General features: G+C 48.2%; 1 protein-coding gene across 1 annotated transcript; it reads right to left on the bottom strand.

Moving 5' to 3' along the window:
• Positions 1 to 4,795: 4,795 nt before the first annotated feature.
• Positions 4,796 to 10,875, bottom strand: Thrsp (thyroid hormone responsive). Its single transcript, XM_052763254.1, has 2 exons — positions 9,988 to 10,875; positions 4,796 to 5,420 (listed from the first exon to the last, which is right to left on the bottom strand). The coding sequence occupies exon 1, from the start codon at positions 10,457 to 10,459 to the stop codon at positions 10,007 to 10,009; it is 453 nt and encodes a 150-aa protein (XP_052619214.1). The 5' UTR covers positions 10,460 to 10,875; the 3' UTR covers positions 4,796 to 5,420; positions 9,988 to 10,006.
• Positions 10,876 to 13,204: the final 2,329 nt, after the last annotated feature.

Here is a 13,204-nt window from a genome sequence, read left to right as displayed (position 1 = left end):
CTCTGCTTTTTTTCTGTTTTCTGTTTATTTTAATTGTGTGTGTGTGTGCTCATGCAAGTGCCTGTGTGTGTGCAGGTTTGTACACTTGAGTATCCAAGGAGGCCAGCAGAGGATGTCAAATGCCCTGGAACTGGAGTTTATATGGGTGCTTGTGAGCTGCCCAGTGTATGTGCTTGGAACTGAATATCTGTCCTTGCAAGAGCAGTATACACTCTTAACTCTTGGGCCATCTCTTCAGCAAGGGTCTTTTTAAAAAATTCTTTTATGTATTTAGCTGGGTGTGGTGGTGCACACCTTTAATCCTAGCACTGGGGAGGTAGAAGCAGGTAGATCCCTATGAGTTTTTTGGCCAGCCTGGTCTACATAGCAAGTTCCAGGTCAGCCAAGGTTACATTGTGAGGCCCTGTTTCAAAAAACAACCAAAAATAAATAAATGAATATTTGTTTATTTGTTTGTATATTTGTTTTGGAGCTGTGTCTGCTATAACCCAGCTGACCTGAAAATGGCCTTGAACCCCTGATCTTCCCACCTTTCCCCGCTAAGTTTGAAGGTTTCAGGTGTATACTGCCATACTCCTCCTGAGACAGAATTTTGCTGTTTAGTGTAGGCTGGCCTCAAAACAGCAATCCTACTTCAGCCTCCCAAGTGCTAGAATTATAGGTGTATGCCAGCACTCAGCCTGACTTCTGAGTCCTTGTTTTAATTTTTATTTATTCTTTTCTCATACAATACATCCCTCCTGCAGCTTCCACTCCTCCTAGCCCCCACACTTGCCCTCTCCCCTAGATCCACCCCTCCACCCCACCCCCATTTCCCCCTCAAAAAAGAGCGGGCTTCCTAGGGACATCAACTGAACATGGCACAACAAGATACAATAAGACCCTCACATCAAGACTGGGTGAGGCAACCCAGTAGGAGGAAAAGGGTCCCAAGAGCAGGCAAAAGAGGCAGAGACACCCCCCGCAACTCCCACTGTCAGGAGTCACCCAAAAACACCAAGCCAAAAGCCATAGCATATGCACAGGACCTAGCAGACCCATGCAAGCTCTGTGATTGCCACTGTAGTCTCTGTGAACCCCTATGAGCCCTGCTTAGTTGATTCTGTGGGCTGTGTTCTCCTGGTGTCCTCCACCTCTCTGGCTTCTCCAATTCCTCCTTCCCCTCTTTGAATCCTTGATTGTTGTTGTTGATTTTTCAAGACAAGGTTTCTCTGTGTAACGGCTGTGGCCATCCTGGAACTTACTTTGTAGACCAGGCTGGCCTCAAACTCGCCTGCCTCTGCCTCCCGAGTGCTGGGATTAAAGGTGTGCATTACCACCAACCCACTGAATCTTTGTTTTGTTTTGTTTTTAAGAAAACTGGTTCATTACAAAAAAAAAATCATTTTGGCATGGTAGTGTACACCTTTAATCACTGTGTGTGTGTGTGTGTGTGTGTGTGTGTGTGTGTGTGTGTGTGTGTGTGTGAGAGAGAGAGAGAGAGAGAGAGAGAGAGAGAGAGAGAGAGAGAGAGAAACTTGTATTTACCATGACATGTGACTCTCAGAGGGTGTCTTTCCAGGAGTCAGTTTTCTTCCACCAACTGAGATCCAGGAATTGAACTCAGGTCCTCAGGCTTGTTGTTAAGGTGCTGTTACCCATAGATCCACCCACTTCCTTGGCCCCTTGTTCTCCCATTTTTAAGACATCTGAAAGACTTAAAGGTATTTTGCATTTATTTATCAGAGAAGAATTTGCAGGAATCCTTTCTTCTACTATATGGATCCTTGGGATAAAACTCAGGTTTCTAGGCTTGGCAGCAAGTACCTTTAACCCCTAAGCCGTCTTGCCAGCCCATTTGAAAGATTTTTTTTTTTTAGGTTTTTCATGTCAGGGTTTCTCTGTGGTAGCTTTGAGCCTTTCCTGGAACTCACTTTCGTAGCCCAGGCTGGCCTCGAACTCACAGAGATCCGCCTGCCTCTGCCTCCCAAGTGCTGAGATTAAAGGCGTGCGCCACCACCACCCGGCGAAAGATTTTTTTTTTAAAGACTCATTTCTTTTTACTTTATGTATTTTGTTGTTTTGGTTACATGTGTGTCTGTGCACAGAGTGAGCACCCTCAGAAGCAAGGAAGGGTGTCGGATCCCCTTCAACAGGAGTTACAGTTTGGAGCTGCGTCGGAGGTACTAGGAATCCGACTGGGTCCTCAGGAAGAGCAGCCTGTACCCAGGGCTCTTAAGAACTGAGCCACCTCTCTAGCCCCCTCCCTCCAGTTGAAATATTTTTTAAAATTATATATTTTTATTTTATGTGCATTGGTGTTTTGCCTGCATGTACGTCTGTGTGAGGGTGTCAGATCTTGGAGTTACAGACAATTATGAGCTGCCATGTGGGTGCTGGGGATTGAACTCCAATCCTCTGGAAGAGTAGCCAGTATTCTTAACATCTGAGCCATCTCTCCAGCCCCCTGAAATATTTTTTAAACAATTTATTAGTGAATATCAGTGCAGACCTTTCTTTTTCATATTAATTAATTTGCTTATTTTATCTGTGGGTGTTTTGCCTGCATGTATGTATGCAGTGTGTGCACAGGCCAGAAGAGGGCCCCGGGTCCCCTTAGAACTGGAGTTATGGTTAGTGGTTAGCTGTGGTGATATATTGTGTACCCTAATAAACTTGCCTGAGGATCAGAGGACAGAGCCACTAGATTAGACATAGAGGTCAGGCAGTGGTGGCACACTCCTTTAATCCTATCACTTAGGAGGCAGAGATCCATGTGGATCTCTGTGAGTTCAAGGCCACACTGAGCTACATGAGATTGATCCAATATAGGAGAAAAACAGAGCCAAACGGTGGTGGCACACACCTTTAATCCCAGCACTTGAGATCTCATGCCTTTGCTTGGGAAGCACACACACCTTTAATCCCAGGAAGTAATATGGCAGGGCAGAGAAGGGTATATAAGGCGTGAGGAAACAGAGACTCACTCTCTTTGGGCTGAGGATTTTGTAGAGGTGAGAACTAGTGGCTGGCTGCTCTGCTTCTCTGATCTTGATGCAAGTTTATTAGGGTACACAGTATATCACCACAGCCTCCGTATGGATGATGGAAATTGAACCCTGGTCCTCTGGAAGAGCAGTGGGCCAGTGTTCCTAGCTGCTATTTTATCTCTTCAGCCCCCAGTTGAAATATTTTTAAGTTTAGAAGCTGTGGATATATCTCAGTAGAGTATATATACAGCAGAATATTTTCTAGCAGCTACAAGGCCCTGATTCCATTCCTAGAAAAAAAAAAAAAATAAGAAAACTGGTGCCGGGCGGTGGTGGCGCACGCCTTTAATCCCAGCACTCGGGAGGCAGAGCCAGGCGGATCTCTGTGAGTTCGAGGCCAGCCTGGGCTACCAAGTGAGTTCCAGGAGAGGCGCAAAGCTACACAGAGAAACCCTGTCTCGAAAAACCAAAAAAAAAAAAAAAAAAAAAAAGAAAACTGGTATGTGGATCAGATTTGGCTTACTGCTGATAAAGTTATGAGGAGGGTTGATGGGAGGGGGGGCAAGGTCTCTAGTCCAGGATGGCTTTGAACTCACTATGTCAAAGATGACCCTAAACTTCTGTTCCTCTGCCTCTACCTCCCCAGTGCTGTGGTTATGGGTGTGCCATACAGCACCCAATTTATACAGTGTTGGGGACTGAAGCCAGAACTTCAAGCATGCTGGGCAAGAACTCTACCAACTGAGCTGTATCTGAAGCCCCAGTATTGATAAAGTTTCATTAGAAAGCTGTGTGTGGCTGCTTTAATGCTGTAACCACAGACTTGAATAGTTGTGACAATTTTGCTTTGTAAAGCCTGAGATAGTATCTGACCCTTCACCAACATTCCCCTGCCCCTCCTTCTGGTGCAAGGAAGGAAAAAACAAGCGAGATTATGAAGGGTTTGGGTCATGCAAAGAGATTTCAACTTGATCCCAATAAGTTCTGGGGTAAATAAAATCAAGGTGTTTTCTTTGGTTTTGGTTTGGGATTTTATGAGACTTCATTCCTATGTAGCCCAGCTGACATTGTACTTTTGATCTCCAGCCTCAGTTTGTCCAAGCACTATGATTAAGGTGTCATCTTGGCTCACCAAAGGGTTTACATTTATGTTTAGGGTGTGTGCACATGCCATGTCGAGTGTGTGGAGGACAGCTTGTGGGAGTCGGTTCTCTCCTTAGGTAAGTTCTAGGGATCAAACTCCAGGTCTTCAGGTTTAGAGGCAAGCATCCTTACCCACTGCTCCATCTTGCCAGGCCCCCTTAAACATTTTTAATGAGAACAACAGGTTTGTATTTCTGAGCTCTCTCTGTAACGATACAGAGTGGGGTTTGGGCAGATTCAAGAGGATGGATAGTTTGACAAAGCTTTGCACCTGGATGGATCATGCTGGAAAAGAAGCTCAGTAGCTGCCATAGTCTGTTGAAACATGGCCACGAGAAGACCACACCTAGCAGGCAGAAGGTGTTTGTTGATACAGGGTCTTATGTAGCTTGGGCTCTCCTGGAACTCCCAGAGATCCACCTGTCTCTGCCTCCAGAGAGACAGTTCTTTACAGCTCATCAAATCCAAATGCTGCTCAAACCCTTTTTTCTTTACAGACCTATATATAATCAGATTAGATTTTAGAGGTGAATAAAATTGGTAGGTACTTGATTTCAAATTAGGTAACAGTATGGATATAACAAATTGTTTCCGGGCAAAATCAGATGAATTTGGTGTCTGTGAATGTACTTGTGGAAATTATATTAGAGAAAGTGCTTTAAAAAAAAAAAAGTACCAACACACCATGTTTTTTTCTTTTTAATTGTTACTGCAATAAATAGGTTTATAGTTCACCTGTGCTTAGCCTCATCAGTGGTCATCAGATCCAACAGGGTGAGTAGCTCATCCCACACACTCAACTACCTCAGCCCCCTTCAGGAAGTGAAAAACAAGAGCTACATACAGCATGTCCTCTAAGGAAGGGAGGAGAAACGCCGACTGTTGGAATGTCAGCACATGCCATGTGAGGTAGATACAGCACCCTGTTTTATACGTGAGGGAATGTGGGTTCCAGGGGATAAAGAACTTGAGACATGGGGCACCAAATGACATCCAGAAGGTGGGGTGTGAACTTTGGCCACTTGTAATACCTTTGCTTTCTACTGATCTTCGCCGTGTGAACCTCAGTCACCACCTCAAACTGCTAAGGAAGAGAAGTGGAAGCAAGATAAAGGAAGAGAGTGTCTTAAGGGTGAGCTTGCAAACGGAGTCCACAAACGCCGTCAGCGGGGGGTGGCGGGGTGGGGAAGCACGCCAGAGACACAAGTCCTCTTCACTTCCGGCTGGGTCCAGGCCTTCCTTTCTGATCTCAAGGCTGAAGCACCCTTGAGCCCTCGTCAGAGTCTCCCCTCTCCCTGGTAAAGCGATCTGCAGAATGTGGAAATGTTGTCAAAAGAAAAAAGAATATAATCAAGCCAGGCAGTGGTGGCGCACATCTTTAGTCCCAGCACTTGGGAGGCAGAGGCAGGCAGACCTGTGAGTTTGAGGCCAGCCTACTGAGCGAGTTCCAGGACAGCCAGAGCAGTTACACAGAGAAACCCTGTCCCGAAAAACAAACACAAAAAAATTATTTTCAGTTACATGATAACATATGGTCATGAGTCAGAGTTTAGAAGCTCGTGGGTCTCGAGGGGCCAAGGCTCCTTCCGAGATCACGGAACAAGGTAGCGTCAAAGCCTGGACTTGCAGCGCTCGTGGGAGTGGGGGACAGATGGAGGGTTCATTCCTTTAGGCCCATGGAAGGACTCTGACCTCTGAGTGCCCCTCATTCTTCTGCTCAGCTGCCCTGTGGGGTACACAGGCTGTGGAGAGCCAAAGATGTGGGTTTGAGAGGGCGACAGAAACCTGGTGAGAGCCCTGTGGACGTTGTCTATAATTTCAAACAACTACTCTGCATGCTTGCTGAAATGGAGGAAGACAAAAAATGCTAGTGTTACTGTTTGAAAGCTGGTAGCATTTCAAGCCTGAGGCACCAAGAGCTATCAGGGCTGGGCTACTACTGTCTTTTCTCTCCATCCTATTAACAGAAGCTGAGAAGCAGCAAGGCTCCAGAGAGGCCTAGGGTGCAAAGTGGGCAATAGTGGAGCTAAGAGAAGAGCCCGGGTCTTTGAACTTGTGTCTCCATACCGCCTCCGTGGATGAAAACCAGGTCAGAGGTGTTGGGCTGTTATGGTGTACAAGTGCTGCACTGGCCTCTAAAGCCGTTTGGCTAGTTGGAGAATGTGGTTTCACCTCTGCTGTCCCCAGTTCCCATTTCCACCATAGGCTGCAGGCTGTAGTGCCCTAAAGAGCACAAAACCGAGTCAAGCTGGGGTAAGCAGCTTGGGAGCTTATCTTACTTCTCAGTCTTCCAGTGTTTTCCATTTGTTTGATTGGTTGGATTGATTTGGTTTGGGTTTTGAGACAGGGACCTGTGTAACACAGGCTGATCTCAAGCATGCCATGTAGCCTAGGGTGGCCTTGAACTTCTAATCCTCCTGCCTCTACCTCCCAAATGCTGGAATTACAGGCGTGCACCACCATGCCTAACAGGTCTCCAATGTCTTTCTATAAAAGTTAATTTAAGGGGTTGGGAATTTAGCTCAGTGGTAGAGCGCTTGCCTAGCAAGGATAAGACCCTGGGTTTGGTCCTCAGCTCCAGAAAAACAAAAACAAAAACAAAAAAACAGTTAATTTTAAAAAATGGACTGGCAAGATGTCTTAACTACTAAGAACACTGGCAGCATAATCCTGGGCGGCCTGACCTTGATCTCTGGAACCCTTGGTGGAAGGAGAGACCAACTTCCAAAAGTTATCCTTCAGCACAGGAGCCTGCCTGTGCTTGTACACACATCATACACACACAACAATAATAACTTCTCCCCACCCACCAGGAGGGGTACCGAGGACCAAACCCAGAGTCTTCGGCCTGCTAGGCAAAGTGTTCAATGACTGAGCTAAATCCCCAACCATTCGATAATAACAAAATTTTAATGTAATGGTAATTCATTGAATAATTAATATGCAAGTGATTTAAACACTATTCGATTGCCAGTCATTACTTTACTACTATTAATGTGCAGTGAGGAAACAAGCGAGGAATCACAGTAGCTCCCCCTCAGCTTCCCAGCTCTTTGCTGTTTATCGATGAGCAGGAATTGAGGCTCAGCTCTCCTGAGGCTCCTGGCTGTCGACCCAGCCTGGTTCTATTCAAGGAGCTCCTTGGAAGGCAGCCTAGGAAGCTGGGCTTTCCTCTTGAGGCAAAGAGAAGGAGGGCCGAGGCTGACAGGTGAGGTTTGAGGTGGGGAAAGGAAAACGGCTTGGAAAGTACCTGGAGCAGAGTTTCTGCCGGGTCCCCGAGGGAAGGGAGGCCCGTTGATCCGCTCTCTTTCCAAAGGGACCCTCAGCTCAAAGTCAGGCCGGTCCTGCTTTTTGTTTGTGTGTTTGTTTGTCTGCTTGGTTAGGTTTAGGGGTTTTGTTGATTTGGGGGTTTTTGGTTTGGTTTAGTTTTTTATTTTTTTGAGGCAGAGTTCATCTGTGTAGCCCTGGCTGCCCTGGAATTCGCTCTGTAGACCAGGCTGGCCTCAAACTCATAGAGATCCACCTGCCCCTGCCTTTGCTTCCTAAGTGCTGAGATTAAAGGTGTGCACTGCCACCCGGCCTAGGTTTGGGCTTTTTGAGGCTGGTCTTGGACCTCCCAGTTCTCCAGCTTCTGCCTCTGAGTGTCAGGGGTACACAAGGTCTCACCTGGCTTTTAGTCCCATTACTAACTCCATGACTTCAGACGAGTCACTCAATTCTCCAGCTTTAATGTCCTTACTAACAAACGGAGGTACAGTTCTTTTATATTTATTGGGGGGAGAGGGGCAATGCACAGGCCACAGCGCACATATGGGACACAGAGGACAATTTGCAGAAGTTGACTCTCTCTACCACCATGTGAGTCCCAGGGATCAAAATCAGGTTGTCAGACTTGGTGGCAGGTAGCTTTACCTGCCCACCCACCTCACCCACCCTGGAGGTACAAATCTAGTCTCTGTCCTGCATAAGGTGGTTTATAACTGAAATGGGCTGGCAGGTGGCCCCTGGTCAAAACCAGCAGATTCTGCAATCTGACTTCTCCCAATCCCTGCCTGTGGGGGATCCATGACCCAGGCCCTTTTCCTACGTGCTGCCCTTTACCATGACTTGTTTGCTTGCTGTTTATTCTTGTTTCACAATCCCAGCCTCTATGCATGGGCACATGGACTCAGGGATTCCCAACAGGCACACATCATGCCCTCCTGTGACTGGCATAATTCAAGACAGTTGCTGTTTGTCCAGTTGCAGTCTGGGATGGTTAGAGCATCCCTGACCATTTCAGGAGCACTGGGAGCAGCTTCACCTGCATGCCCCTGTGTGCCAGGAAAGGGCAGCTTCCCATGTTCTGAGACAGTGTGGGCACAAACACATAGAAGTCACAGAGCACATATACACAAACACATTTCCTGATTAGGATCTTCACTTGCCAAATGAAAACACTAACCTCATCTTTGGCACTTAGGCACAGTGCCATCTGCAGTCCCAGAATCTGAGGGACATGCAGGAGGATGGAAAGTATTTTTATTTTGTATACATTGGTGTTTTGCTATGGGTGTCGGGTCCCCTGAACCTGGAGTTGCAGACAGTTGTGAGCTGCCATGTGGGTGCTGGGAATGGAACCCAGGTCCTCTGGAAAAGCAGTCAGTGCTCTTAACCACTGAGCCATCTCTCCAGCCCCTATAATCATATTTTTAAAGAAGTAGACTTTGAAGTTGAGCATAGTGGTGTATGCCTTTAATCCTGGTACTTGGAGGCTGAGGCAGGAGAGAATCTGAGTTGCCAGACCAGCCTGGTCTACATAGCAAATTCTAGGACAGCCAGAGCTTTCTAGAGAGACCCTGTCTCAAGAAAAAAAAAAAAAAAAAAGGAAGAAGAGGAAGGAAAAGGAGGAGGAGGAGGAGAAGGAGGAGGAGGAGGAGGAGGAAGAGGAGGAGGAGGAGGAGGAGGAAGGAGTTGTGGCTTTGGGGTGGGGAGATGGCTCAGCAGGTAAAGGTCACCTTCTGAGCCTGGAGACCCGAGTCTGGTCTCTGGAACCCGAGTTAAAGGTGGAAGGAGAGAACTTACTCCACAGAATTGTCCTGAGTTCCACACACATACCAGAGCATACTCTCTCATAACACACATCATGTACACACGGTATAATAGTAGCTTTATAAAAGGACCAGGCAGATGAAGGTGCCTTCCACCGAGTCTGATGATGAGTTCAGTCCCTCGGACCCAGATGGTGGAAGGAATTGACTCCTACACGTTGTCCTCTGACCTTCCCGTGTGTGCCATGGCACACCCCCCACTCACACATACACTAAAAAATAATAAATAGTTTTAAAGCTTTAAAAAAGTTGACCTTGCTAGTTGGACATGGTGGCACACACCTTTAATCCCAGTACTCGGGAGGCAGAAGCAGGCGGCTCTCTGTGAGGACAGCCTGGACTACAGAGTGAGTTCCAGGACTGCCAGGAGAAACCCTGTCTGAGGGTGGGGGTGGGTTGACCTTGAGAATAGACTCATTCCAGTCATAATCTACAAACATTCATATATTTACTAACAAATGCACAGCACGCGTGTACACACACACACACACACACACACACGCACGCACGCACGCACGCACGCACGCACTCGAGCACCCATGTACTCAGGAGGGAAGGATTCATAGCCTACATTTCCATTCTCTGTAGGAGTTCACAGTCGTTGCTTATCAATTCTGGGTGAGAATGCTAGGGAAGCAGGCCCGGCTCTGGGCCTTCCCACTTGATAGTCCCAATACCCTGGCCGTGAGAGTTCCCTCGGCCTCCTCCTGCTGAGTTGCAGCACCGTTCCTCTCCTCCCTCGTGTCCCTCCATGGATTATCACCCGCTAGCGTGGCTGCCATTACCTTCCTCGGAGTTGGAGGCCTACGGGACCTGTCCCGTCATTTCCTGGTACTTCCGTGTCACCTCCTGGGCTTTCTGGGTAAGGTGGGTGAGGATGTGATGGAGGCTGGAGAAGTGCAGGTGAAACTGAGCTTCTAGGTCCAGCTCCCCGGAGATCCTCTCTTCTTCCGCCTCCTCTGCCTCGGCGGCTTCGTTCTCAGTGTCTCCGGCTTCGCTGCCGGCCACCTTGGCCTGCCACTCCTCCCTCGGCAGCAGCCCGTGCTCCACTTCCACACAGATGGTCTTGAGCATGGTGAAGTAGGTATAGAGATCGGGGGCTCCCTCCTGGACTGAACCCCCGTGCCCACACAGCTGCACGTCCCTCAGGAGGCTGGGGATCATCACCACCTGCTCCATGTTCCGCACCACAGCTGAGTACCGATCCATGACCGTCAGCAGGCAGTTCTTGGGGTAGCGTTTAGTTAGCACTTGCATGGCTGATTCTTTTCGCACAGAGTCCGGCAGACTGCCCCGGCACTATTTCTAGGCTTTGGAGCAGACAGCAGATTGACAGAGTGCCAAAAGCCAGCCACTGGACCAACACAGCCCTGTTTTAAGCCAATCCCAGGGTTTGGTCCCCAGTGTCTGTATCAGGTGATCCATCTACCCAGAGACAAACCTGCCAGCCTTCTGCTTGTCATTTCAGGTCTGCATGACTGCCTCAGTGAGAGGCCAGCTCTTCCTTCAGCAGCTTGCCCAGCCAGTTAAAGGGAAGCTTTGTCCCCTTGGCAGCCGGTACACTTGACTGCAGGCAATCAATAGTTCTTTGAGGTTACCTGAAGTCAAGTTGCCTCTTTGCTCCTTGCTTCCCCCCAGCGCACACAGCTCACTTCTTCAGTCTAGGTAACTGGCTTGGAAAGGAACACAGGAACAGTACCCTGAAAAGGAACAGTTTGGTGCAAGGCAAAGCCCTGAAACCAGGGCCGGTAGTCCAGTCACAGCGGGTGTTGTCATACTTAAGTCCTAGCTGTTCTCTTTACAGGAGTACTTTTCCACCAAGCACCTGCCTGTGACAGAGCTGCTGGCAGGGACACGTTAGCCTAGCACAGCCCATATCAGTCAGGAGTTAAAGACTTGGCATCGAACTGTTTCCTAAATTTAATTGGGAAAGAGCAGTTTTTCAAAATTAATGTGTTAAGTTAAAGAATTTGCCAGCTGTGATGACTAGAACCAATCATGCCAACTCTCAGGAAGCTGAGGCAGTGGGATCACCACCAGTTTGAGGCCAGCCTGGGCTAAATAAATAATGAGTTCCAGGCCAGCATAGGCTACAAAGTAAAATCTGGCCTCAGAGAAAACCAAAACTAAAACCAAAAAAAAACTTCGGGTTTGGAGATGTAGCTCAGGAGTAGGATTCATAACGTGCAGGGCTCTGCATTTGATCACATCACCACAAAAGATAGTAAGTAAATAAATAAACAGAGTTAAGTACATGAGGGTTTTGATTGGTCGGTGTTTAAACATTTTATTTTATATGTATGAGTGTTTTGCCTGTTTGTATGTCTGTGCACCACACGGTGCCTGGTGCCTGCAGAGGTCAGAAGAGGGCATCTGATCCCTGGAACTGGAGTTACAGATGGTTGTGAGCCACTGTGTGGGTGCTGGGAATCAAACCCAGGTCTTCTGAAAGAGCGGCCAATGCTCTTAACTGCTGAGCCATCACCGCAGGCCCCTTTTAAGAGGGTTGCCAGAGAGAGAGAGTGAGAGAGAGAGCATGTGATGTTCATGCTTGATGCCTACGGAAGCCAAAAGAGAGTACTGGATCCTCTGGAACTGGATTTACAGATGTTGTAAGACATCATGTGAGTGCTGAGAACTGAACCCGGGTCCTCTGTGAGAGATAAAAGTGCTCTTTGAAGTAAGTGTTTTATTGATTAACTTCTAGCCCTATAGTCATGTGTTTTACACTTTCTGGAGAGAATTTCTTCCAGTGCTCATGCTGAACATGGGTTCAACCTAAGGCCATGAGGCAGGACAGTGTCATTAGGGTCCTGGTGTTAGGTGTTACTCACAGCTGCCATGCAGCAAGACTCCCTGGCTCCAGCATGCACCTATAAACCGAGAGGTTTGGAAATCTCCAGAGGAAGGCCTTTGCAGCCCTGGTTGTGTAACTCCTCTTGAATCCACATCCAGGTCCCTAAGGGCATTACCCTCTGCCTAGTGCCCAAGCCCAGGGCCGCAAGGGAGAACTGGTAAACAAAGTGTTCTGTTGTGGTCAGGCCTGGGAGAGCTGCCTCCAGCGTGGCATGGAGGACAGCCAGAAAGGCCCCTGCAACAGCTGCCTCCTGCCTCTTTCACCCAGTGGCCAGGTCATTCCTGGGCCTCTTCTGCAGCAATTAGAAACCTCAAGGGTTAGTCTTTGCTATGACCTCCGCACCTTCGATTCAAGGGCGGGTGCTCCTCCAGGGTACCTGGCCCTCATGGCTCACAGTTTTGTTGTTTTGGTTTGCTTTTTTTGGGGGGGGGTAGGGGGTTTGAGACAGGGTTTCTCTGTGTAGTCCTGGCTGTCCTGGAACTCACTCTGTAAATCAGGCTGGCTTCGAACTCAGAGATCCCAAGTGCTGGAATTACAGGTGTGGCCTTCCTTGCCCTGTGTGCCTCACGGTTTATTCTGCCTCTGTGTGGATCTTTAAATCCCACCTGAAGCCGGCCTATTCCCAGACACGTTTCTGGGTTTGAAGCAGAGGAACAGAGTGAGTGGGTGTGCTAGCAGGAAAGGAAAACAAGGTTAGCAATCAGGTGAGTAAATGAACTGCGTGCATGAACCAGCACAGAACACTTGGGAACCACAGGAAGGAGTGAGAGGTGTCTGTCTGCACGACCAGAAACACCCAGACAGCAGACTACTGACCAAGACAGCCTCCAGGTCTCCATGACAGCCAGAAAGCCCTGGATAAAATGTGACCAGCCTGTGTTCATATCAGAAGACAGACTGAGCTGGGAGCATAGCTCAGTTGGTAAAGGTCTTGCTGCAGAGGCATGAGGACCTGAGTTTGCTCGCCAGCACCTACATAAAAATCTGGGTGTGATAGTGTGTGCTTATGATCCCAGCACCGAGAAGATGGAAACAAGAGAATCCTTGGGCTAGCAAGCCTAGCTGAATTGGTGATCCCCAGGTCCCAGAGAGTCTCAGTCTCAAAGGGGGGGCGGGTTCCTGAAGAATGACACCCAAGGTTGAAC

This window comes from Peromyscus californicus, unplaced genomic scaffold, assembly GCF_007827085.1.
Source record: "Peromyscus californicus insignis strain IS unplaced genomic scaffold, ASM782708v3 Scaffold_4__1_contigs__length_199733344, whole genome shotgun sequence".
NCBI classification, from domain to species: domain Eukaryota; kingdom Metazoa; phylum Chordata; class Mammalia; order Rodentia; family Cricetidae; genus Peromyscus; species Peromyscus californicus.
The sequence above is the reverse complement of the archived record's forward strand: the minus strand, read 5'-3'. Positions and strand labels throughout refer to the sequence as shown.